At 39.4% G+C, this 26119-nt stretch overlaps 1 protein-coding gene across 2 annotated transcripts in view; it reads left to right on the top strand.

The window, feature by feature from the left end:
- Bbs9 (Bardet-Biedl syndrome 9) overlaps window positions 1-26119 on the top strand; it is a 530763-nt gene that overhangs the window by 425684 nt on the left and 78960 nt on the right. For both annotated transcript variants that reach the window (XM_017795755.2, XM_008823689.2), the window contains one exon: window positions 5271-5453. In XM_017795755.2, the coding sequence (XP_017651244.1) occupies window positions 5271-5453 (183 nt within the window). The remainder of the gene's footprint in view (window positions 1-5270; window positions 5454-26119) is intronic.

The raw sequence follows: 26119 nt of genomic DNA, 5'->3' as shown, positions 1-26119 counted from the left end.
TGTAGTTCTCTTTCCTTATTTTTAAGATGGAGCCAATATCAGCATCTGCCTCACAGGGTTGTTTTGAGATTCAAATGGGCTAACTCTGTAAAGAGTTCAACCTATGTTTAATTCCTAGAAAACCCACAGTGAAATGTTGATGATTATATAAGCATTGGCAGGCAGTTTAGACAACTGCAAACATTGTAATATGAAATTTATAGAAAAATAAATGGATCATCTCTTTTTACAAAGTAGCTTCGCTAAAGAAGGCAGCCTAGAAAATTACTGTTCTGTCTGCTTTTTATAGTTTTGAGTTATACATAATAACATTTCCTCTGTCAAGGGAAAACAATAGCTGTTAACATTATGAGAACTAATTTTCTTTATACTATGACTTTGGGCAGTGCCAGCCTACCTTAGGCAGAAACTAGCCAACCTGAGTGAATCTCATGTTGAAAACCCCAAAGATGGGAAAGGGAGAATGAAGTGTGTATGTCTATGATTGATATAATATACAAGTAGTGTGTTGCCTTAGTGTCTTTATTTGATTATCAAAATGAAGAGCCATTGATGATTTTTTGGACCATATGTGTTTCTGTGCAGAAGGCAGGATACTCAGTGGGAAATCAGAAGATACAATTGGAATCCTCACACATCTCTGTCTTTGCTCATGGTCATGGCCAGTGTGCTCAGATGGCTCTAAGCCTTTGTTTCTTGTCAGAAAATGAAGGCAGAAGTGGGGTGCTGTCAACAATTTCTTTCTCAGAGGGCTGGGTGATAGAGGCTAACATCTCTGAGCACAGTGCCTGGCTTACATTCGGTCCTTAGCAAATGATGCCTGAGCAGCAACACAGTGGGATTCTGCATGCCACACGTGAGATTTGGAGGCAGATTGGCTGGTAGGCTTAGGTGAAGAAATTAGACATGTCCATGTTCACATAGCATGATTCATGTCTACTCGGCTGTTGTGGCTGCTGCTTTCCTGTAACCAATTTTAGAGCCCATCTTGGCAGCTGGAAATATTTGGGATTAATTTCACACTCACTTTATGACTTGAGTGTTTTCCTGAAAGCAGCTCCTTGGGCCTCTGCCTCATTACTTTGGCATCAACTGATAGGGCCATTGGACAGAGATGTCCTTTGGGGTCTCCATTTTATATGGAAACCTTCAATTTGAAGAAGCAATATAAAGGCCATCAACACATCGTCCTTGAAATTGTTAGCATTTATTATTTCCTATAACCTTTGCCTTTTGTAGTTCTGTTGAACACCAGGGAACACACAGCGTGCTCAGTGATGAGCCCTGAACAAAATCACTCTCCCTCAAATACAAGTCCGAGTAGCTCCAGGTGAGCTGGGAGATCTTTTGGGGTCCTGGTCACTCAGGTCTGAATCTTGATGGGTCTAGTTTTTCCAGATCTTTTTACTATACAAATTCTGCTTAATTCATTTGGCTCTCATGGAGAACAAAGTAAACTTGGCTGTTATGTGTAACTAAATTGAGAACATGGAGATCTGTTTAGTATTTCATGCTGGCTAGTAGGTCAAGAAGATTTTCCTTGGGGGTAATTTACATAAGGAATTGTTTATCCCATTTCTTTCCAATTTCTGTGATCATTTGGGGATAGCATACTGTTTCCACAATGGCAGAGAAATCTATCCAATGAGACTGAAACTTGGAGAGACAGTGCTTCTACCAGATTGATGTATTTTGGGTCTTGCTCAGGAAAGAGCCTGTGGCTCAGGCTGCTATCTGAGTCGTTCTTCCACCACAGCTGTGTTTAGCACGTTGGGTGGGGCCATGAACTGACATGCTGCTACACTTAGTGAGAATTTTCCCTTGATACTTAGGAACATGCATAAAAGCTTCACTGAAGTCCCAGCAAGTGTCCCAAACATTTGTTATGCCTGATGGCACTTCACTGAGTAACAGCCCCAGTGCCTACAGAGTAAGCGCCTGCCCTTCAGCTGAACATTCTGGATCTTCTACAGTGGTTACCCATTTAACAGCCTCTTTATTTTCTTGTTATCCTTCCAAGCTGGCCCTCCTCAAACAGGCAGCCTTTACTTTTCTGCTTTGTCGGAGTTGTTTCTTTCCCTTTTAAAGCACCCCTCCCCAGTACCTCTGCCTTAGGAGACCTCTCTTTTCAGTGCGTGCTGGTAATGTTTAGCAACAGATCCTTGTGAGGAGGGGAGAGGGAGCCTGACTCTAACATTCATTAATTTCTGTGTTGTAAATACATCCAGTGGGTGATTTCTAGATGTCAGTGTGAGGTCTCTGCATGCAGAATTGGAAGAAATAGGCAGCAGTTTACCATTATAAGGTGTTAACCAAACACAGACATAATAGACCTAGATAACCTCAAGGCCTACACAATAGAAGGAAGCAGTGAGTTTTGGAGTCCTTACTGCCTTTGTCTTTTATGTAATTTTATTTATTTTAAAGTTCATGTAATCTAATTTTTAGGGAAAGCCATATGAAATTACTGGCTTGCAAAAGTCCTGAAAATTGCACAATTGGTTCTTTCTTATGAGCTGGGAGGGGCTTTCTGAGCCAAGTCCAGTGTGCCCCTGCTTCTCACCCCCAGCTTCCCTTTCCTAAAGCCTTTCATGCCCAGCTGGGGCTGGGCATCCATCTCTGAACCTACAAAGTGCCTACAGCCTCAAGCAGGTTGGGGTGAGACAGACTGAATCCTGTTTTTCTCATTTACTGGATAGGTATACAGTCAGACTGGCTGCTTAATTTGAAGATCCCAACATAAAGTAAAAATGATGGATCCTTGTTAAAAAGGCAGGAAGAAAGGGGTGTTAAAACAGCTACTAAAATAGAAAACCTTTTCCTTTCCCAGTGCTCTCCCTTTCACAGTTTCCAACCATTTAAAATTTTTTCTATTTATAGCTTTTCAAGTAAGGAAAAAATTTAAATTTTAAATTAGCACCAATTTTACCAATAATCTTCATACTGTTAATGACAATTTTAAATGCAAGTATAAGAGCATTCAACTCATATATGCAAATCCACCTGTTTCCTCTGCTGTGTGCATGCCTCATTGGCTGATGGCTTCAAGTAAGAAACACAACTTCAAATACAAAATGATTAAGAATTTCAGACAGAGACAGCAGCACATTGAACAGAGCATGGGGCCCTTCGCAGCATGTACACAGTTAACACATATTGTGTAAAGTACTGTGAAAATTCCTCATATTTGCTGAGTCTGAGTACTCACCTGTAAAAAAGAAATGATTTCAACTAGGTCACAGAGATGTGAGTTGTGAAGACACCGCATGCTGCAGAGCGAATTCATACGGTATCTGCTTAGTTAATTGGAAGGTTTGTCTTTAACAATCATGACATCAAAGCTCTTTTCCTTGGAGGCATCTACAGGACCTCCTTTGTATGGTCAGCATTTGCTACTGTGACTCTTTTCCTTTCTCTAGTAAGAACTCTTTAAAGGTAGAGATTGGGTCTATAGTGCTTTCTGTAAACTCCTGCATATACATGGTACTCAGTAGGTGTTTATGACCCCAATCTTTGTATGAATTAGACTTTTTGACGATAAGCATCTGTGTCAATATCATGGCCCCACAATGAGGCTTAATTGTTAACATTCACAGGAAGAAAAAGAGTATGATTTTAGACTTTAACAGGAGTCAGTTGTGATCATGTGAGAGTGCATATGATTCCAGGTGTTTTGACTTAAGCAAAGTGGCCTCTCCCTTTTCTGGGGACTTCTTGAAGTAATGGGGAAGGGATGCATTCCAAGCCCCATTTGAGTAAAAGAGGCCCCAGGGATATTAACTTTGGTTCATAGTAATCCGTCCCTTTGCAGGCTTCTTTCACACTTTCTTTTCTGCACAATTAGGACATTATTATAGCAATGCTTCTTCCCACTAATTGGTTGTGTCTATGTTTTCTTTCCAACAAATTGTGAGATCCTGTGGGCTATGGGCTCTCATCTGCTTCTTTTGAATGCCAATGGAAAGCACTGTCCTAGGTACAAAGTAAGCAATGTACTTTATGTGATACTGGGTTAGATGCCCATGGCTCCCTAGAGAGCTGACTGAACTGTAACTGTGTTTTGTAACTCCTGTAAGACCTTGACCACATAATATGAATCCTGGTGTACATAGAATTTTCAGGTAAAGACCTTCAGTTGTGCTATCTTTCCCTAACTTATATATCTTTCCCAGTGTCTCCTAGATACTCTGAGGACAGTCCCTGTTCTGTCCTTCTCCTCACATGGAATTTGAGAGACCACACAGCTATAGACTCTATTTGTTTCAATGATGATATTTTAACAACTCCTTTGGGCCAGTGTCAATAAGCCATGAAATATCACCAAATGGATCATCTATACCAGACTTCTGAATCCCATCCCAGTCCTCAAGCTGGTGGGGACTTAGAGAAGGAGCTTACTGCTCCAGCTTTAGCTCTTCTGGTTCTGGGGACTACAGACGCCTTGAGCCTCTGGGGCAGTCAGTTCATTACTTTTAATGAGCACAAAATTCACCAAGACATTAAAATAAAATAGAATCAAACACCAATGGGCAGTCATGGATGGTCCCTCCATTTGCTGCTTTAGTTCCTTTTTCCACAGGATTATTCAAGAGAAAAATTTTAAAGGCAAATTCTGCTACTTCTGCCAATTTTTATCTGAAGTAGATTTGGCATTACAAACCTAACACATCTTGAGCATTTAAAAAAGTTTCATTCCACTGTGGGTTAGTGTCAGACATCTATGTTAAAAATAACAATCTCAACTGGTCAAATATTTGAGCATTATTTGACTTTTGTATATATTAAAGAAATATTGGGATCTCTTAATACCATGTAACATACAAAGACAAACATCAAAAGATGACAGTTATCTTTTGAAAAACTATAATGAATTTCTTTAATATACAAGGCAAAGGTGGTTATTTTGATAGTATTTTAATCGATCTCAATGGCTAATAATAAAGACTAATATTGTTACTAAGATTGCTTATATCACCACATTTTGAAGGAGGTCATTTGATGGTGAAGCATCACTGAATGATGTCCCTATTACTGTGACTTTGTAGATGTTTTCATCCCTGACCATATGGATCTGGAATTACTTTGGATATTTTTTCAAAGAAGGAAGTGAACAGATGAATGATAACTCTTTGATTACTCAGCGTGGCTTCTGCTTGTAGAAGAACAAATTCATCAAGTTGTTTTAAAGAAAAACAAGTGTGCCAAATGTAATTTGTTGAAGGCTCAAGAGTTGTGAACTTATCCCTGACTGAATTTTGTAATTTCTTCAGGTAATCGCTCTAGCAGAGGCAGTTGAGGAAAACCAACACAGTCTGTTCCAGTCGTTTGCCAGGCTGAAGAGTGCCACCCACCTGATGATTCTGCTGATCAGGCTGTGGCAGAAGCTGAGTGCTGAGCAGACCGCTATTCTGGAAGCAGCATTTCTGCCACTGCAGGAAGATACGCAGGAACTGGTAAGGACCTGCAGGCCTGCAGCAGGAGCAGTCTGACAGTCAGTGTGCTTGAGGATTAGGTTTCGGGAGGTGTCACATGGCCCTCTGTGCCTCTTAAGGTGTCAAATGAGGGCTTGAGATTTTACAAAAATGCTGCCTTTTCTTTAAACCATAATGAAAGTGTCATATGAAGGCATTTTTTTTCCTTGAGCTGTTTAAAAATAGGTATATTGTTCATTTTTATGTGGCATCCAGTCTACTTTTTATGTGCCCTTTAATCACTTAGAAGCCAGAGAAAGAGTCATTTGATGGTCTGAGCAATGGCAGTAAACCTTTCAGATTAGCTAATCCTTTCCTTGTCCGCCAGAGAAAACACTTCAGCCATTTTAATTTGTTCAGTGTCCTTAAATTTTAATGGTACTTCAAAGGTTGGAGGGAGCTGAGATAGTCTTGCTGAAAATGACAGGAACAATTCCTTACATTTATAGAGTTCTTACAGTAGTTCATAAAGTCCTTCACCCTTGACCTTAGAAGAGGCAACTCAGAATGAAGAGGAGAAAAATGAGGGTGGAAGTTGGATTTATTAATCAAAGAATTCCTTCAATAAAAACACGTTGAATCACTTGACTTACAAAAGCATATAGGACCAGTAGGTGACATTCTGGCTGGCCTTTTGTGTGCTTTTATTTATGGTGAAATGATATATATCTTGCAAACTACAGATGCTTAAGCATAGTTTTTTATAATGATTATTTCAAGGGAAAAATGATTTCAAGTCCAGTTTTCAACCTAGATATAAGAAAATGGTTATGAAAATAATAGTACTGAAAATGACATTTTTAAAACTGTCTGTTAGGCACTATTTTGGTTATTTCCTAAGAAATATATCATTTAATCTTAGACTTGCCCCTGTGAGAGTGAAGGCATGGAAAGTTTTAGGCTTCCACAATGAAATGCTTTTCTAAAAGTGGTGGCAGTAGAGCCAGAATTTGGACTCAGGTCCATCTGCTCCCACACTATATGCCTCATCCTGGAATGTGGGAAACCACTTGAAGGAAACCTCTGAAGAGATCACGAAGGGTTAGCAGTCATTACTAGAAGTGGTTTGACTAAAGTTACCACCTTCTCATGGCAATTCGTCCATTTCTTGCCATACTCGAGGGCAAGAATCTTATCTTAGTCCTTTTTGAATCCTCAGGACTGGTACGAAGCCTGAACTCAGCATAGTGACTATTTATTCAGTGGACCAATGGAGAGAACGGAGACAGCCGACATGGCAGCTTGGCAGAGCAGGTGCAGTGTGAAGTCAGTCTGTTGAAAGAGGAAGCAGGACAGGGCCACTGTGGAATTTGTAGAGCCCAGTGCAAAGGATAACACATACCCCTTGTTCAAAAAGTAGGGAAAACAAAGTTGATACATTGCTAAAACAGGCAGAGTAGGGCCAGCTAGATGGCTCAGCATATAAAGGCGGGTGCTACACAAGCCTGATGACCTGAGTTTGATCTCCAGAGCCCATGTAATGGTGAATGGAGAGAGGTGATTCCACAAAGTTGTCCTTTGACCTCCACATGTGTACTGTGGCATCTCCATTGTCATGCACTACACACAGTAATAATAAATTAAAAAATTTAAAGGCATGGTAGTCCTTCCTTTAGACTTACTTTCAGTTCTTTTTCTGTTATCCCTATTCAACTGTAGACCAAAAATATGAATATTATTGACAAGAGAAAGACCACTTTAGCATAACTTTTATTATAGTATATTGTTATAATTATTTGATTTTGTTATGTTGTTACTCTCCTAGTGTGCCTAATTTATAAATTAAACCCTATCATAGGTATGTATATGTATCAGAAAAATGTATATCTAGAGTTTGGTACTATCTTAGGTTTCAGACACCCGTTGTGGGTTTGAATATCAGGGTGGGAGAAAGGTGCTGTAAACAAAGATTTTCTTCCTTTCTTTCTTCAATCTCTTTTAACTTGTACTGTATTTCTCTCTTTTTTTTGCCATTTCATGTTTTTCTTTTTTTTTTTTTTATGTGTATGAGTGTATTGCCTGCATGTGTGTGAGTGTACCCATGTCGTGCAATGCCACGGAGGTCAGAAGAGGGCTTTGGATTCCCCTGGAACTGGAGTTAAGGATGGTTTGTAGCCACCATATGGATGCTGGGATCGAACCCAGGTCCTCTGCAAGAGCAGTCAGTGCTCTTAACCGCTGAGCCATCTCTCTAGCCCCTCATGTTTTCCTAAGTAAAGAAAATTGAAAATTTAAATAGGATAAACTTTAATACTGATTTTATAATGTGTAATGCCACTTTTTTTTTACATTGTGTGTGTGTGTGTGTGTGTGTGTGTGTGTGTGTGCATGTGTACACACATTCTACAGGGTGTGTGGAAGTCAGAGGACAGCTTGCTGGAGTTGGTTCTCTCTCTGCCATATGGGTCCTGGGGATCATATTCAGGTTGTCAGGCTTGGCAGCAAGCACCTTTACACACTGAGCCATTTCAGTAGCCCTTGCAATGCCACGATGCTATGAAAAATGAGAGCATTTGCTCACACAGGATGAATGAAATGCTAACTTGTATTTTGTGGTTTACTCACAGACATATTTTTTTCTTACTGAACTGTGCTGTGTGCTTTTTCACCTTGCACCAACACTGCCAGCTCAGCCTTCAGCATACTGAGGAGGAAGGGCTGACAGAAAAGGAACTGTATGCTGCTCTGTTCCCTTTCCTTCCGTGTGATCCTTTTTAGTAAGTGATTTGATAGTGCAAGGAGGAAACAGGAGTAGGAAGAGAGTGGGCGTCTCTGGTCATCCATGTTTCTTTGGATGCTGCAATTTCTCATCCAGACAGCATTCTGGTTGGAACAGAAAGCACAGGGCTGTCAGGGTGCTCCGTCAGTCCAGACATGTACTTTCTTACTTGCAATGTGTCCCCCTCATCCCGGGTCTTGAGGGTTCTGAGCTTATTGGACTGTATCTAAATAGACAGAGAGGAAAAAGACAGCACGGATACTGTACCTGTCTTTTCACATTCATGTGCTTTATTGCCCCATCAAACTTTTCTTAGAAAACAACTCAAAGACAAAATTATTAAGAATTTCAAGATGGTAACAACAAAACCAGGCAGGAGGCTTGTGAACAAGGGAACCTGGCCAACTGCACGCCTCCCCTCAGGAAGCTGTGCCTGAAGCATGAAAGAACTTCCTGGAAAGAAAAGTTTTGAATGTAGGAATGAAATCCCCAAGAGAGACTGGGCTAGGTCTTCTCTGGAAATCATAAAGGATAGCCTAACCGGGGTATGGAGAGTCTTCAGCTCGTCGGCAGGTGAAACAACTTCATCTCTTCTTGGAGCCCTATCTTGCCTACCTGTATGCCCTCTGCTCTCTTACATCCCAAAACTCGCAGAGGAAATTTCTTCCAACTCTCTTCTGAATGTGGGAGGATCAGAAGGTGTGCACATCTGTTATGTCTACTGAAGTCATTAATGAGACAGGACATTTGATAAAAACATAAGTTGGAGAAAAATGAACAAAAAGGTGTTCATATTGCTTGTAATGCTCTTCATGTTTAATTAGGTTGTAGTGTTCACTTCAGACTTATAGTGTTGAGACAGCTTTTATGTCTTAAGAAGAAGGGCGTCCCTTTATGTTCTTTAAGACACACACATACAGCATGTGGTTTTGACATCCTAGTTGACAGTCTCCCACACCATGCCTTTAGACCTTACAAATAAGTGTTATATGATGGGCGTCCCACTGAGATGTGAAAATGAAATGTGCAATCCTGAAATAACTTGGAAGGAGGGTGAGACAGGGAAGAAAGGAGTCTCTCACCAGAATGCTGAAAATAGATCCCATATTGGAGTTATTATGATACCACAAAAAATCTGCATGTAATTTAGATGGTTTGGTTGAGGGCAGATAGCAGAGTACATGTGTGAGGGAGAGAACTTTGACATGTGGACAACATTTTCAGAAGACACTGTCAGCTCAAGGTCAGATGTCCCTGCAGTATCGAGATGGAGAGGTGAAAGGAAATGCTTAGAAGAGATTTTATGTGTTTCAAATAGATCTGCATAATGACTTGTGTTGTTATTTAGATGGAATGTGCCAACAGGCGGGCTAAATGAAATAGAAAACTCTAGAGTATTTTCTTTCAAATGGTATTAGGTTCATAAAGCAAAAATATTTAGAATTTACTAGTCCTAATGAAAAGTAATGTTCTTTGCACTACATTATCAACATTTTGTTTAAAATACAATTGCATTTAGAATATAACTCATCACCATTTTCTTTGACCTATCTCTCTAGTAATAATTTTCCTTTTTTGTCACTTCTCAGTAGAATGTTGGGGCAAATAAATTCTGGTATTATAGACTATTATATGACTTTTTTCATTATTTGGAGAATATTAGATTCTGCAGATAAAAAAGCCCATGTAGAGAAGACCTTATATATTTAATAAAGTGAGTTACCCCTGTACGAATGATAAGATACATAGATAAGACCTTATATATTTAATATAGTGGGTTACCCCATACAAATGGAAAAAAAATTAAGTTTAATGAAGTTTAACGTTTCTAGACCAACATGACTGTTAAGTTCTGTATATATGAATTTTTTTTTGGTCTTTTTTGAGACAGGGTCTCCCTGTAGCCCCCGCTGGCCTGGAACTCACTATGTAGACCAGGCTGGCCTTGAACTCAGAGATCCGCCTGCTTCGATTGGGATCAAAGGCATGCATCACCAAGCCTGGCATATATGACATTTTTAAAGTGCTAAAACTTACATGAGCCAGACATGCTTGGTGGAGATACCTTTTCCCCCTAAGAAAAGTATTAAAGGTTTTATTTCATCTTTAAAAAAGGCTCCTAAAGATACTTCCATTAATGGACTTGCTAATCTAAAATTTTCACTAATGCCTTCCTATAAGGATGCATTCCAAAACAGTATTTTATCACAGGATGTCGGTGTGTGTGTGTGTGTGTGTGTGTGTGTGTGTACACATACATGCTGTACGCATCAAACCCAGGGCCTCATGAATGCTAAGCATACACTTTACCACTGAGTGATACTCCTAGCCCCGACGGAGCAATGTAAAACAAATCATTTTCATACTTTTCAGGCTAAAGACTGAGAGCGTTCCAGTGTTTAAATTCTCAGGATAGAATTTAATACAGCTAGTGACCCTCTATCTATTTGAAGTTCTGTAGATGTTTATATACTACATTGGGTGTCATTGAGGTTTGTGTTAGTGGTCTGAGTCTGAGAAGGTTTAATTGTGGTAGATGTGAGACACACCTATAATCCAGTAGGGTCATTGAGGGTTGTATTAGTGGTCTGTGTCTAAGAATGTTTAAGTGTGATATTAGACACATCTCCTTCCCGTGATGCTTTGCAGAAGCTGAAAGCTGCAAAACTATATATACTTTTAGGACTGGCTTGATGAGATAATCCTTTATCAAGCTATTTAATCATCCAGTGACTTTTTATTGAGTACTACTAGTTTTTAAGCAATACTTGGCACACAGCATATTTCAGTAAACAAGAGAGAGTTAGAGCTCATTTTTTGTGGTTTTACTTCAATGTTACAAGCAAACATTCTAATCCTGAGCTTTCCAATATGGTAGCCACTTACCACATGAAATTTAAATAAACTTAAGTGAAATAAATTAAAAGCTAGTGAAGTCCTCTTCACTGACTGTATTTCACTTGCTCAGTAGCCACATGGGAAAATTGCTTACCACATTAGATATCCCAGGCAGAACATTCCTGTTATTATAGAAAGGTCTGCTGCAGAAGGCCTATTGCACAGCACTGGTAAACATCAAGAAAAGTGGGGTTTTATAAGTTGGATTGGCCATACCACATATTAGCAAACTAATGACAGCAGACCCAGAAACTGACATGAAATTCTGCCTCGATATTTGAATTAGCATCCTTTATTCTGGTGTCCAGGGATCCACTTGGTCATATGTCATCTGACACAGGTATTCTGTCAGGAGCAAGAAATTTCTCTGGGAGATATTTATACATCTATGTAAAGGGATGCAGGAATCCAGTGCAGGTTCTGCTGTTCCGCATTTGCTATTGTTTGAAATATCACCAAAGACCCATGCCCTGAAAACTCAGTTGCCAGCCTGTGGCACTACTGAGAGGCAGTGGCACCTTTGGGAGGTGGACTCAAGTTAGGTCACTTAAGGTGTTCTCTTGAAACCAACATTCAGACTACCAGCCCTGTGCTCTCTTTTTCATTTTCTCACTGTTGTGAGGTGAGCGCTCCCACCAGGATGTTCTCTCACCACAGGCAACAGGGACTAGTGGCCATGACTGAAACCTTGAAACCGCGATCCCCCAAAAAACCTCTTTTCCCTATAGGTTAGGAATTACCTCAGGATCACCTCAGGTATTTCATCCTAGCAACAGAGACCTAAATATTGTGTCCTGCATGTGGCCTTGGCCAACACTGTAGTCACCATGAGTTCTTTATTAAACTTGCACATGGCCTTAGGATCCTTTTGAATACAGCCTTCTAGATCGTCACTTCATTTGGAATTGGTATGCAGATGAATCCTCTTTGACCTTCCTGATCTCGATTCAGATCTGCTTCTCATTATCCTCGTAAATAGCTTAGATGACCAGATTTTTTCATCCAGGAGATGGCAAGCGAGCAAGGAAGAGCGGGATCAACATTTCCGAGTGGGCTGTGTCAGACTTCTCTCCTAAGGCTCATGTGTGTTCGCTTGGCTCTGCAGGAGCCTCTAATGAAAAGAACAACAGCGCACTGGTTTTGGAACCTGACTGCATAGAATCCTAGATTTGGAAGGAATACTGGAACATGGCATAGCATTTTGCTTGACTTTTTCTTTTCTTTCAAAATGTATTCAATATCTTTGGCAGATGTTATCTACCATTTGAAAAAGAAAAGCTTCATTGTGTTCATAAGGACTTATTATCTACCTTCCCTAGTACTGAACTTTAAAACTCTCTGAGAAAGCTAGGATGGAAATTTACCTCAATGGGGGAGGGAAACTTGGACCTTCAGCCTAACATTTTGATTGATTATTCCTTTTAGAAACTGATATGGAAAGAAAAACTTATTTTTAACATGTTCAACATGGTTCATGTGAGAAAACAGATGTTTATAATAGGAAATCCTATTGTGTGGAGGGACTTATCAAGGCTCACTTACAAGGTTTAAAGGTGTCTACGTCACAGGTCAGGTTTGATGTAAGGATCATTGTGCCCGGTGTCTGGATTGAGTGATGACCGAGATGCCTAATCATTACCATTATTAATGAATGCTTCTTAAAAGGCAAACAAGAGGAGGAAGTCTGTCGTCAGTATTAAGTCTGCCTTTATGATGGTTCAAGTATCATCACAATTATAACTGTCTATGGGAACACAGTACAGAAAGTAAATATTTCAGTAGTTCCCATGGTCTTAGCCAGCAAGATAAACATGAGGAATTAGTCCCATGTTCATAATGGCTACATACCCTGTGTTGCTGCTAGTTAGATGCAACTGCTCTTATTTAATTATATACTATTCTACCTCACCAGAGTTGAATATGCCATATCTAAGAGCTTTTTTATACTTTCTGCTTTTAAAATAGAAATAATTGCTATTCATCAGAATAAGAGCCAAGCAGGACACCATGTCTAAGTGGTGACACACAATTTCTAAATTTTCCTTATGAATATAAATTTCATAATTTATATTTGTACAATGCTTCAGTGAGCACATTTACTATTATTTATACATTTAAAAATAAGTCTAAATGAATGGAAAGCATCACTCTCCTTATATGCACAAACTGGTGAAATTAGGTGGGATTTTAGATATAAATAGCTAAACAAGTGAAAACCAAACGACCACAGTGAGGAAAATAATGACTCACCACCTCATAATGCCAGTTTGATTCTTGGTTAGAAGTGTGTTTACATTAAGTGGGTTTTCTCAAAATACATCTATTCAACCTAGTTCGTGTCTACTAATCACCAAGAGGAGACTTTGACAGTTCTGTACCAGTACGTTCCTGACCATAGCCATGGAAATTGGTGATGTCCCTTTAAGCCTACATTCATCCCCTGTGGCTCCTGGCTCAGTTCTGCATCTCCATGTGTAGTCCTCATCCTGGCCTTTGGAAATACTTCCAGGAAGGGCTTGGTCCATTTTTTCTCACCTGGCTGCCACTGCTGTCATGTAAAGCAGCCTTCATGCCCATTTCTGCAGTGGTGACCCTTCATGTCTCTGTGGCACCCACCATTCCTGCTCTCTAGCTGTGCATCTGCATTCATGCTTCCCTTGGCTCTCTTGGAACCTGTATGAAGTTTGAGTGCCACTGCCAGGCAGGCAGGACTTTCAGCCAACTGGCTCTACCATGTCTCATTTATAAAACTACTTTTCTGGCCTCCTCAACTTCTCCCATTCATTCTGCGAAAGCTGTTTCATCAAACCAGCTAGTTGTGCCTTATCCATCACTTTAAATAGCACTTGCTGTTTACCCCTACATCTGCCCTCTTTAGGAGCAGATCAATTTTCATTTCCTCTCTTTCTGGCTTCCATTCTCTTGTGAGTTTCACCTGGGGGCATGACACAGTTTAGCTCTCATTATGTACTCTAACATTGTTATATGTGCCCGTCTTATTTCTCTAATAAATTCAAGAACAGATTCTTTTACTTCCCCATGGTATTAAAGCAATTAAGCATATAGGTCTGTCCAATCATCTGGGGATGACACTCAGTTATTTTCATAATCTCTCATAGAATTTCAGATGCTCATCTAACAACTGTACAGGTTTTTAAGATCAGTTTTTTAAAAGGAAATATTCTACTTCCTTTTCTATGCTCTTTATTTTAGAAGGCACACAAAAAGCTTTGTGTTATATAAGAGCAAAACCTGTTCATCATCATAGATATTAAGATGCAGATAGAATTTGTGGGCTAGAGAGATGGCTCAGTGGTTAAGAGCACTGGCTGCTCTTTCAGAGGACCCAGGTTCAAATCCCAGCACCTACATTACGTCTAACAACCATCTGTAACTCTAGTTCCAAGGATCTGATGCCCCCTTCTGTCTTTTGTGGACATTGCATGGCATGGGTGCACTTATATGCATGCAGGCATAACACTCATACATATAAAATAAAGATAAATAACCCCCAAATAATTCGAATGGATCTTGTGCATGCTCTCATCATTGCTGGGTGAGGGAGAGTCAGTCTTCTTTAAGGGAGTGATTCTAGATAGACTGATCAGGCTCCAAAGGATGGACTCATACCAAGGAACATCTGGGGACAAACTTGACTCAGTAGGCCTTAACACATAAGACGGAATGCATGAAATCCAGTGGGGAGGGCTATGAGGGGTTTGTATAGGGAAGGGGTATAAAGATGATTAAGATGTATTATATGAAATGCACAAAAATTCAATAAAATATACATTCAAAAAAGATATAGATTAATAGCTAGACCACCACATGTATACAGTCACATGAAACATAATGTAGTGATATCTTAGTGTTGGGCTCCATATATGACAATGGTTCCATAAGATAATAGGCAACCTATATGACAGTTGTCTTTGTGGAAGTTCACACTGTGACAGATCACCTTATCACAAGTTTCCCAGAATGTGTCCTGGGTGTTAAAGTGTATGTACATTCATGCATACATTAGTTCATATATCTTCATAACTCCAGTAAGCAAAACAATAATTTTAAATCTTACCAATGATAAATATGTACAAGTAAAAGCCACTGTTAAGTACACTTTAATTCTACTTCTTTAGCCAACTTTGGGGCTAAGTGGTGGAATGAATGTGCAATGAAGTATACACATTACCTACTTGTGATGCTGTCTTTCCAGGGAGCACTCCAGGAACATGTGAATCAGAGAACAAATCCTATGTAGGAATCCACTTGATACCATGATGTTTATAGTTATGAAATAATGAGGCAAACTAAATATCAATAGTTGGAAAATATAAACTGTGGTATGTCAGTTGTCTAGAATACTATGCTATACTGGGATTTAAGTCCCTTCTTTAACAAATACCTAATTAGTTCTAAGTCCTTAAGCAAGTTACCAGACCCTGTACGTTGACCTATCTCCTCATCTGTACAGTGGTGAATTAGCCCACACCCCAAAGGCAATTTGGCTTGGAAGGGAGGGAGTAGTGACCATTCAGATTTGGTTAGTAGCACAGAGGAGAGATGTAATAGTAAGAATGTGGGTGAATTTGACTTCTGCAGCTTCTCCTGAAGACACATCTGGGGTCTGATGGAAGCACAGTCTGCAGAGTGAGGAGCTGACCAGGTTGGAGGCATTTCATGACTCATGCATCAGGCTGTGAGCTGTTACTTAAGGAAGCAATTTCTGTGTTTCAGGTATATCCTTTCCTTTCTTAAAATCACATAATTTAGAGCTCATCAGGTTTGGCTATAGGTTTATCATAAATGATTTACTGAAACATAGTAAACATTGAACGAAAAAATTCATATACTAAGGTTTGTTTTCCTTAAAAATATTATCTATATATTCAAATTATATTTTTCAATTTAAGTTACTGAAAATTACATTGTTCAGTTTCAATGAACTGGACTGTACACAGCCTCCTTTGAATATCTTCACCATCATTTCTGGTTCATGACTTTGGTATTTCATTATTTATGTCATTAGAAGGTAACAACAATACTAAAAATAATAAAAAATGTGCTGGGGGCTGGAGAGACAGCTCAGCAATTAAGAGCACTGACTGCTCTTGCAGAGGACCTGGATTTGATTCCCAGCACCCACATGGTGGCTAACAACCATTGGTATGAGGATATATGAACTGACGCCCTCTTTTGACTTCTTTGGCCTCTGCACGACATAGGTGCACTTACACACATGCAGGCAATACATTCATACAAATAAAATAAAAATAATATATAAGATTTTTTTGAATTAAAAAAAATGTGCTAAACAATATTTTAAAAGACTGTGACCCAGGTGGGGTGTATGTAGCTCAATGATAGGGCATGTGCTTAGCATGTCTAGTACCCTGGGTTCAATGCTCAGTAGCACCACAAATCCCCCCACAAGATAAAAGTCCCAAACATTTGCAGCCCCATCTGGAAATTTTACAAGGGCATATAGATTATATGAGAATACTCTTTATATACCCTTTGAAATCATGTGAGGACTAATTGAAAGCCAAGTATGGTACCTGATATGTGACAGGCATCCAACAATTGATAATTATTATTACTACTGTATTCTAACGATAAGATGCCAGCTACTTGTCATTATTTTATGGCCTGGTTAGAAAAACAAAAACTGCCAATTAGATTATGACAGAGTGTTTTTCAATCATTTAAATTTTAAAGTAATCATTAAAAAGGTCTCTTTGAGTCTTATTTAGATATATTTTTTATTGTATGTTATGTTCCTGAGTAAGAAGAAATGATAAGCAACATACATTGATTCTGGCATTCCTGAAATTGGTTCACATTGTGTATGATTTCTTTTTGTTTTTAATTAAAAAGTATTCTTACTGAGTTTTCATGCATTTCATATAGTAAATCTTAATCAAATTTAGACCCCCTTCCCCATCTGTACTGTCATAGCCCACCCCCCAGGTTTTATGAATTTTGCTAAATATGTTAAATCCTATCCAGTCAAGCATTTAGTACCCTGATGTTCATCCATTGTAGTCTAGTCAGCCTATCTAGAGTCACATCCTTAAAGAAGATCTACTCTCCCTCACTCAGCAGTAATCAGTTGCCAGTAGTTCTTCAGCTGGGGTTGGGGCCTACTGCCCATTTCCCTTGTTCTTTGCTGTATTTTTGTGATTGAGTTGGCATGAGTCTTGTGCGTGCTGTCACTATTGTTGCAAGTTCATATGAGCAAGTTCCCAGTGGCCTGAAACCTCTATTTCCTTATGTTCATGCACCAACCCTGGCTCTTACAATCTTTCCGCCTCCTCTGCTGCAGTGGTCCCTGAGCTGTGGGTGCGTGAGGTTTAATGTGGGAGTCCTATTCAGGGACACACTCTGCAGTCTCTTGTTCTCTAAAAGTTAGTCAATTGTGACCTTCTGTGTTAATCGCCCTCTGTTGCATGAGGAGGCTTCACTGGTGAGAGAGTTGAGGGATGTATTTATATTTTCTCTACTGCCTGTACCGCTATGCTGTCTTTGCTTGTATTGCTTGGCACAAGATAGTAATGTATACACACGTATCTTAGTAATAAGGCATAACATCCAGCATCCTTTTCCTATCTGTTGGGGTCTTGTTTGCCTGACATCCTAAGAAGTACTTAGTTTTGATTTGAAAAAAATAAATATGGAAAATTGCTTGTGTTGTCACTCATGAATACTTGAACACTAATTTTAGGTTTATACTATTTCTGTTGTTTTATGTACACACAGGAACACTTTCAGTAAATGACGGCATAATATAAGTTTAAAAGGTATTCTTTTTTCAGTATTTACTGTGTGTGTGTCTGTGTGTGTCTGTGTGTGTGTGTGTGTGTGTGTGTGTGTGTGCGTGTGTTGTATGTGTGGAGTCAGAGGACAACTTGAAGGCGAAAGTTCTCTCTGTCGTGTGGGTTCCAGGGATTTGAACTCAAGTTGTCAGGCTTAGCAGCTGAGTTATCTTGCCAACCTGTAACAGATATTTTAAATGACATTTAATTCAACAGGATAGCATGATCACTGCACAAAGCTCAGCATAAAACTGGGGAAATGGGTAAGAAGCCCAAGCCTTAGCTGAGGAGCTGTTGGCATCTGATCGCTGCTGGGTGAGGAGGGGTTGGTCGTCTTTAAAGAAGTAGTACTAGGTAGATTGACCATGCTCTAGTGGATGAACTCACACTAAAGAACATTTGGGGACACAAACTTGACTCTCTAGACCTAAGATAAGTATGGATTTGTATTCATGTATATTTGATCTAGATTCTATATTAGAAAATGTTAAACAATTTAATCAACTTGTGGTTTGTTCATGTAATATTAAAATGAACTTAAACTGTATCATTGATTTGTCTTTAAAACTGATGGGAGGTTCTTCACTGTGTTTAATAAGTGTAAAGCCCATTCTGTCTTGAATACCTTTTATTTGACAAATAAAATGATACATTCTAGAAAGAGGGCTGGAGGCAAAAACAAATCACTGTGAAAGCACTTTCTTTGTACCTCTCTCTAAAAATATTTAATTTTCTACATTATTTTAAAGATTTTTCTACTATTAGTGAGTATAAGGTATTTTAAGGTAGAAGTCACATCTGAATTATTTTCGTTTTTTAACTTCACAATGTTTAATGTAATATCATTTACTAATTAGTCCTAATTATTTTTAAATAAATAAAAATGGGGCTGGTAGATGACTCAATGGCTCAGTATATAAAGTACTTGCTGTGTAAGTGTGAGGACCTGAGTTTGGATCTCAGAACCCATGTTAAAAAGACCAGCATAGTAGTGTGCACCTGTAATTCTAGCTCTCTGGTAAGATGGGAAGGTCGAGACAGGAGAATTTCTGGTGTAATCAGTGACAAACCACAAGAGACCTTGGAAGTGGAAGGTGAGGACCAACACCCATTGTTGTCCTTTGATCATCACACATTCTGTGGAATGTATGCTCCAGCATTCACACACACATCATACAGACATACATCATACACACGGAGAGATAAAACAAAATAAGTAAAATGATTATTTGTCCTCAAATGGGTACTTTATTTAGTGGACAATGACATTTAAAGTAATACCACCTCATAATAATGACAGCTTTGAGATTTGAAGTACTGTACAAATGTTATTTTAGTATGGTTGCTATGAAAAATGATACATTCGGTGATAATATAGCTCGGTCATTTTGGATGCTATTCCAGATGCTTGTTCTCCACATCTGAATTATAGTTGAAGAAAATGAAAATAGAACTCTAGTACGCAACTCTTCCTGCAGTTAGACCATGTCCGTTGGTAACCTTGATAAAAAAAGAAGTGTGAAGCCACATCTTAAAATAGTGAAGCTTCTGTGTGGTCCTGAAAAAACCAAACCAAAGGGAAGAGAGGGAAACAGAAGGGGAAGGATCATGCTTTACATTTAAATCGATGGTTTCATGTATTTTGGGACTTTGTTTGTTTGTTTGGTCATTCCCTGTTCGTGGAGATGGTTAGGGGAGAAGTTGATGCCTTCAGTTTATTCATAGGGCTCGTCTCTTATCCTGGACGTCAGTGGAGTTTTCCTAGGTGTCCACCAGGTATGTGGATACTTGGGGAGTCTGTGAGCCTGTGGCATGAGTTTTATGCTCTGATAACAGCAAAGGCTGCTCCATGCATTTCTTTTCATTTTTTAAAAAAGATTTTATATGGGGCTGGAGAGATGGCTTAGCGGTTAAGAATGCTGTTTTTGCAGAAGACCTGGGTTTGAATCCCAGCATCCACATGGCAGCTCACTTCTGTCTGTAACTCTGGTTTTAGGGGATCCAAGAGCCTCTTCTGTCTTCTGCAGGCATTTCACGACACAGGTGCACTTACCTACATGCAGGCATAACACTCATACACATAAAATAAAAATATTTTATTTATTGCTTTTTTATGTGTATGAGTGTATTGCCTGCATGTGTGTGAGTGCACATGTGAGTGCACCTGTGTCATGCAGTGCCCTGAGGAGGTCAAAAGAAGGCATCGGATCCCCTGGAACTAGAGTTATGGACGGTTGTTAGCTGCCATATGGGTGCTAGGAATTGAATCCAAGTCCTCTGAAAGAGCAACCAGTGCTCTTAACCACTAAGCCATCTCTCCAGCCACGTATTTTCTTTTCTTTATGTCTTTGTTTTAGTAGCAGGGCCTCTCTCTGTAGCTCAGGCTGGTCTGGAGCTCACACTATGGACCAGAGTGACCTCAAACATGAGAGTCCACCTGCCTTAGTTTCCAAGTGCTGGAATTACACGAGTCACCACACCTGGGTTTCTCCAGCTATGTTCCACAATAAGTCCTTGCAGTGAGTATCTTGTCCAAGGCCTTCTCACCATCAACTTCAGTAGTCTGTGCTGCAGGCACTTAGAGCTCTGGTAACTTCTAAAACTTTGACTCTGCCAAACTGGAACAGATCAATGTGCTTTTGATTATGCAGCAAATCTCATTTAATCCTATTTAAGTTGTTCAACTGGATAAAGAGGCTGATGGAAGTTTGTGAGTATGTTAATCACGGCCACAAATTTTCATGGAAGATGTCATTTCTAAGATCGGTGTACTAGAAGGAGACTGAGCAGATCTGCTGACAAAAGACTGACAGAGACACATGAAATGGGGACGTGCTTAATAGCAGAGGGAGGAGACAAGGGCATGGGAATAGCAATTCTCCATCCCAAGACAGCTCCCACTCATAGTAACTGTGTAAATTGCCTTATGTTTAGAATGCCATTTGGATGTGATACTACCTACCTAAACTGGGTAGTAGACAGAGCGAACTGAAATGCGATTTGTAAGATTCTTCGACTTTTTTCTATCACATATGAGCTTCTGATATTTCTTCCTCTTGTTTCTGTTATTCCTGCTGTTGTTATTAATCAAGTGAACTAGCACAGAAAAGATGTTCAGATAGCACTCTGACAAGTATCACAGAACTGAATTAACTGAAAACTTAAAATTGCCGAAATTTCTCATTACATTTTAACAAGCACCTGGAAGGAGAAATACTCTTGTCATAGATTTTTTTTTTTTTAACTGATGAGGTAACTGACACCCAAAGAATGAAAAAAAAAAAAAAAACAAACTTAATCAATGACAGAAAGCTTATGTTTAAATTGTAATTTTCTTAATTTGGAAACCCAGGTGTCCTGACTTTCTAATTCTTTGCACTTTTCTTGGCCTGTGCTGCATCTTCCCTGGAAGTAACAAGCATGTTTAAGTATATACAAGCAGGAAAAGTGTGTGCTGGTGCTTAAGAGAAGTTACTGTGTGGTTATGTGGCATCTCACAGCACAAGCCATTGACTGCAGGGGGAACACAGTCTCTCACACAGGGATCACCTTCCTGGGCCTCCAGTGGCCCCTGGATCTCGTCCTGTCATTTTTCACTATCTTGTTAGCTTCCCATTCTTTTGAAGAAATGGTTTTTATACATTTTTAAAAGTTATTCTTAGCGAGAAAATTAGCCCCAATGATCAATCTGCCCTCACCAGAGACAGCTATCCCTTCCAATCTTCATTATCAATTTGATTTTCCAGACTTCATTTTTTTTGGTAAATTGCTTCTGAATAGTGCATGTGCCTGGAAGCATCTCCTTAAAGTAAGTTTTAATATTCAGCCAAAGTGATTGGCTCCATCAGATGTCATTAATGCTTTTTAAAAACCCTATTATGGCCATTTGGAATCAAGTTTCATAATGATTTAGGTTTTCTACTTTGTAAACTTCTCTTTACACACAGAGGTCAGGGTGGACACACAGGTCAGAAAATGGAAGCAAACCAAACGGACCAGAGGAAACAGGTTTGAAGCAAACCACTGCAGCTAAACTCTACAAAGACTACTAAGCTTTAGTTCCTTAAAGAGACTTTAGATTTTTATGCTTGGTTTTTCACAAAGCAATATGGATAAGCCTAAGCATTGGCCCACTTTTGGTTAAAGCTTCAGCTCTGTTTAGTGCTTTTGCATCACAACATAGAAAGACAGCTTTGAAAGCCCAACAGATAAGTTTAAAACAAAAAAGGAATGATCCTGGGGAATGAGGGTAAGCAAATCACATGTAGATTCTTCAGTTCATTTGCCACAAGCTAGAAAAGTTAGGGCTACTTTTCAATACTGTATTTTATAAAAATCAATGACTATGATTTCAAATGTATTGAGATGCCAAACAGACCATATATCTTGGTTTTATTATATATATATATATATATGTGTGTGTGTGTGTGTGTGTGTGTGTGTGTGTGTGTGTGAAAATCTGTATTCTGAGCAGGACCAAGGTACTTTAAAAACTGAGTAGCTATTTATGGAAGATAATCACAGTCTCTTATTGAAGGTAAAATGCAATATGGAAATGGTTTGGCCATGATGGTTTTGTTTTAGGGTTAAGGTTCAAAGAGCTGTTTTCTTTTTTTCTAATTGAATTTTACGATTTTTGTACTATATATATGTCATTATATATATGCCTACAGTCTAATTTGTGTCTCCAAATGTCCTTCAGTGTGAGACCATCCCCTAGAGCCTTGTTAACCTACCAAGAGAGTCACATACGTGAAAGTGTCTGACTCTCCCCCTCCCAGTAACCATCAGTTGCCAATAGTTCCTTTGGTAAGGTTGGTTTTTTTTTTTTCAACCCACTTCCCCATGTCTATGCTGGTATTTTGTCTGGTTTGAGCTTCGTGGGACGTGGGCATACTGTCCCCATTGCTGTGAGTTCATTTGAGAAACTTCCCCACTGTCTGGAAAACTCTGTTTCCTTGTGGTCATCCACCACCTTTGGCTCCTACAAACTTTCTGCTCTCTCTTCCACAATGATCCCTGAGCCCTGGGAGCCAGAATTTTGATATAGACGTCCTATTCTGGGCTAAGCATGCTACAGCCTCTTGTTCTCTGCATGGTGGACAGCTGTGGGTTTCTGTATTAATTATCTGCATTAACCATCTGCTGCATAAAGAACCTTCCCTGCTGAGAGCTGATGCGTTAACTGTTTTCTTTTTTAAAGAGTGTCTAGCTTAGTATTGTGAGCCCCTTTTCTGTAGCAGGAAGCATCACTGAGCCCTTTGTTCTTTGGAAATAATCTGAGTATAGAAAAAATCTCAGAAATTCCCTCCAAATATGTAATTTACCACTGAGGCACAAGGTTTTACTACTTCTTATGTCCCCAGTATTCGTTCTTGCCATTGTTCTCTGTTCATCTCAGCTAACTTTAGTCTGATAGGATATAATGCAAAGTAGCAACCCTCAGGCACTGTGGGTCAGTCACAGCTACCCAACTTTTTCTTATAAATCCTTTACATCTCTTCAACAAGAATTTCTCTTTATTTAAAGATGAATATGATATCAAGCTTGTTTTGCCTTCACAAATACAATGCAAGACAGGCAGTATATGTCTTTTCTTCTCAACTGGCGCCAAGGCCAAAGCCACATGCTCCCCATCTGTTCCTTCAGATGGATCTCTCTTTTTCACCTTTTCTCTTTCCTCTAGAGTTAACTGCACTTTTGGTGATAAATGCCACTGTGGCATTTTGTGGTTCTTCTCTATACTATTATAACTAAGGATGTGGTAGTTCTTCTATGATAAACATAACTTTTCAAGAGTTTATAATTTGTTTGAAAGAAGCTTAAGGATTGCTTTGTATGTTGGATTTCAGTACTATGCTTCTGTTTTCTTATTTTAAAAAGTACGATTGATATTTCTCTGCATTAGCTCCTTTCTCATTGCTGTGACAAGAAGCAGCTTAAGGGAGGAACTTTTTATATTGGCTTACAGTTCAAGAAGAGATACAGACCATAGTGGTTGGGAAAGCATGGTGGCAGGAGCCTGAGGTAGTGGGTCACGCTGCATCTGTAGTCAGGAAGCAGAGGGCTGGCAGGAAGTAGGGCCAGTCTATAAAACCTCATGACCATCCCTAGTGATCCACTTCCCTCCAGAAAGGCTTCATCTCTTAAAGATTTCACAACCAGGCTGGAGAGATGGCTCAGCAGTTAAGAACACTAGCTGTTCTTGCAGAAGACCTGGGTTCGAATCCCAGCACCCACATGGCAGCTAACAGCTGTCCCTAACTCCAGTCCCACTTCGGTGGGCATTGCACGACACAGGTGCACTTACCTACATGCAGGCAATACATGCATACACATAAAATAAAAATAATAAATAAACTATTTTTTAAAAATTAGAGAAAAAAGGATTTCACAACCTTCCAAAACAGTGCTGCCAACTGGGGCCCACAATATTTGCACTCATGAGCCTGTGGGGGACATCTCACACTGGAACTGCCACTAATTGTCTTCCACTTAAATTTGAATATGTTATTACTCATAAAGAGTGTCAGAGTGAGCAGTCTTATTCCTGTTTGATTGACATCTCAGCATTACCCCAGAGGGAGTAAGTAAGTTGTCTAAATTCACACAGTGAAAGCTAGTGGAGGTAAATGAGGTTAAGTCAGAACCCAAAAGTTTAGAGGCATTAACTCACCTTTTTAATTCAAAGATGGCTTGGGAATACTTTTTTAGTTTGTTCTTTATTTAGCTATTTTTTAGTTAATAACCTAATAAATCACCTTTATAAACTTGATCAGACCTTCTTTTAAATTTCTGACATGCCATTTGCTTGGTACTGGGTCAGGCAGCAACCAGTAGAGACCAGTAAGGTAGGTAGAGAAGGGCAAACAGAAGTATAGCCTCAGCTGTCTGGGTTTTCAGAAGCAAGAAGTGTAGTTCTGTTCACTTCCTTCAGGAGGATCAGTATAGGCAATGAAGAGGCCTTGATTTAAAGATCTGGGTCATTGAAGAGGGCGTTCTTGGACCACAGTGATGTGGTCAACTGGAACTTGCCTGGAGTTTAGGAATCTGTGTACCAGCAGGTGAATCATGGAAACTGAGAACTGGGTAGCTGTGCTGTGAGGTGTGCATGGCAGGAAGCATGGCTTTGGAGAAGTCAGACAGCAAGGCCATAGCCACTGGGTCCAGTTCCTTGTACTGCATCTGGTAGAAGCAAGGGAGCTCAGTTTTCTGGAGTAACACTCTCAGAAAGCTCCCAAGGCAGGGGCTCAGGTAGATAACTAAGACAAAAACAAAGTTCTTACAGTGAGGAAGAGCTAAGGTCTTGAGGAAAAAAAAAAAAAAAAAAAGAATCCAATTAGTCCTACTTGAGTAGACCACACTCCCCACAATCAGTGAATAAGTTGATTTCCACTACTAAAAATGGCTATAAAGAAGGTAAAGTAGAATAAAATTATAAATTTAAACACTATTTAAACACTTCCTTTTCTTCCACTTTATTCATGCTTGTGTTTACTGAAGCAGTACACAGGTCAGCTGTGCTGTTAGTGCAAGATGTGGATTTGAGAACTGAAATAAAAATTAGTTCTCACAGAAGAGCACATGCTTACTTCTCTTCCAGATGTTTTCACTGATGTTTCCCCATATTAATATTTTATTTCACTCTTGCAATATGAGGCAAAAGTTATTGTATGAAAGCCAGGCATGGGGACTCACGCCTTTAATCCCTGCACTGGGGCGGCAGAGGCAAGTGAATCTCAGTGAGATTGGGGTCAGCCTGGTCTACATAGCAAGTTACAGGCCAGCTGGGGCTCTAGAGAGACCCTGTCTCAAACAAACAAACAAACAAAAAAACCCCAAAATTGTTAGGATAAAGGTTCAGTGTGTGTGAGCAGGTGGGTGTATGTGTGTTTAGATACAGTGCTGATAATAAAGGTGATGGACTCAGGTAGTTAGAATAGCTAATTTTTAATGCCCTCACATCCTCCTTTCCACGGGGTTTTGTTTCACATTTCTTTAGGCAATTATGCTACTTGTTTGATCAATGAAGTAGCACATTGCATTTTTATATAACAAAATTCTTTTTTACAAGCTCTCTTATTTTCTTTTATAAACATTCCCTTTTATTATTATTGTATTTTAATTTATGCAGCAACTCAGCCCGTCCAAGTAATACTTTGTCAATAACTTTTCTAAAGTATTGGAATCATGCCTCATTGTATTAAAGAAATATG

The sequence above is a fragment of the Nannospalax galili genome, unplaced genomic scaffold (assembly GCF_000622305.1).
Source record: "Nannospalax galili isolate Female #2095 unplaced genomic scaffold, S.galili_v1.0 scaffold1149, whole genome shotgun sequence".
Lineage (NCBI taxonomy): Eukaryota > Metazoa > Chordata > Mammalia > Rodentia > Spalacidae > Nannospalax > Nannospalax galili.
Note: the sequence above shows the minus strand (reverse complement) of the source record. Positions and strands in the feature narration are given on the sequence as shown.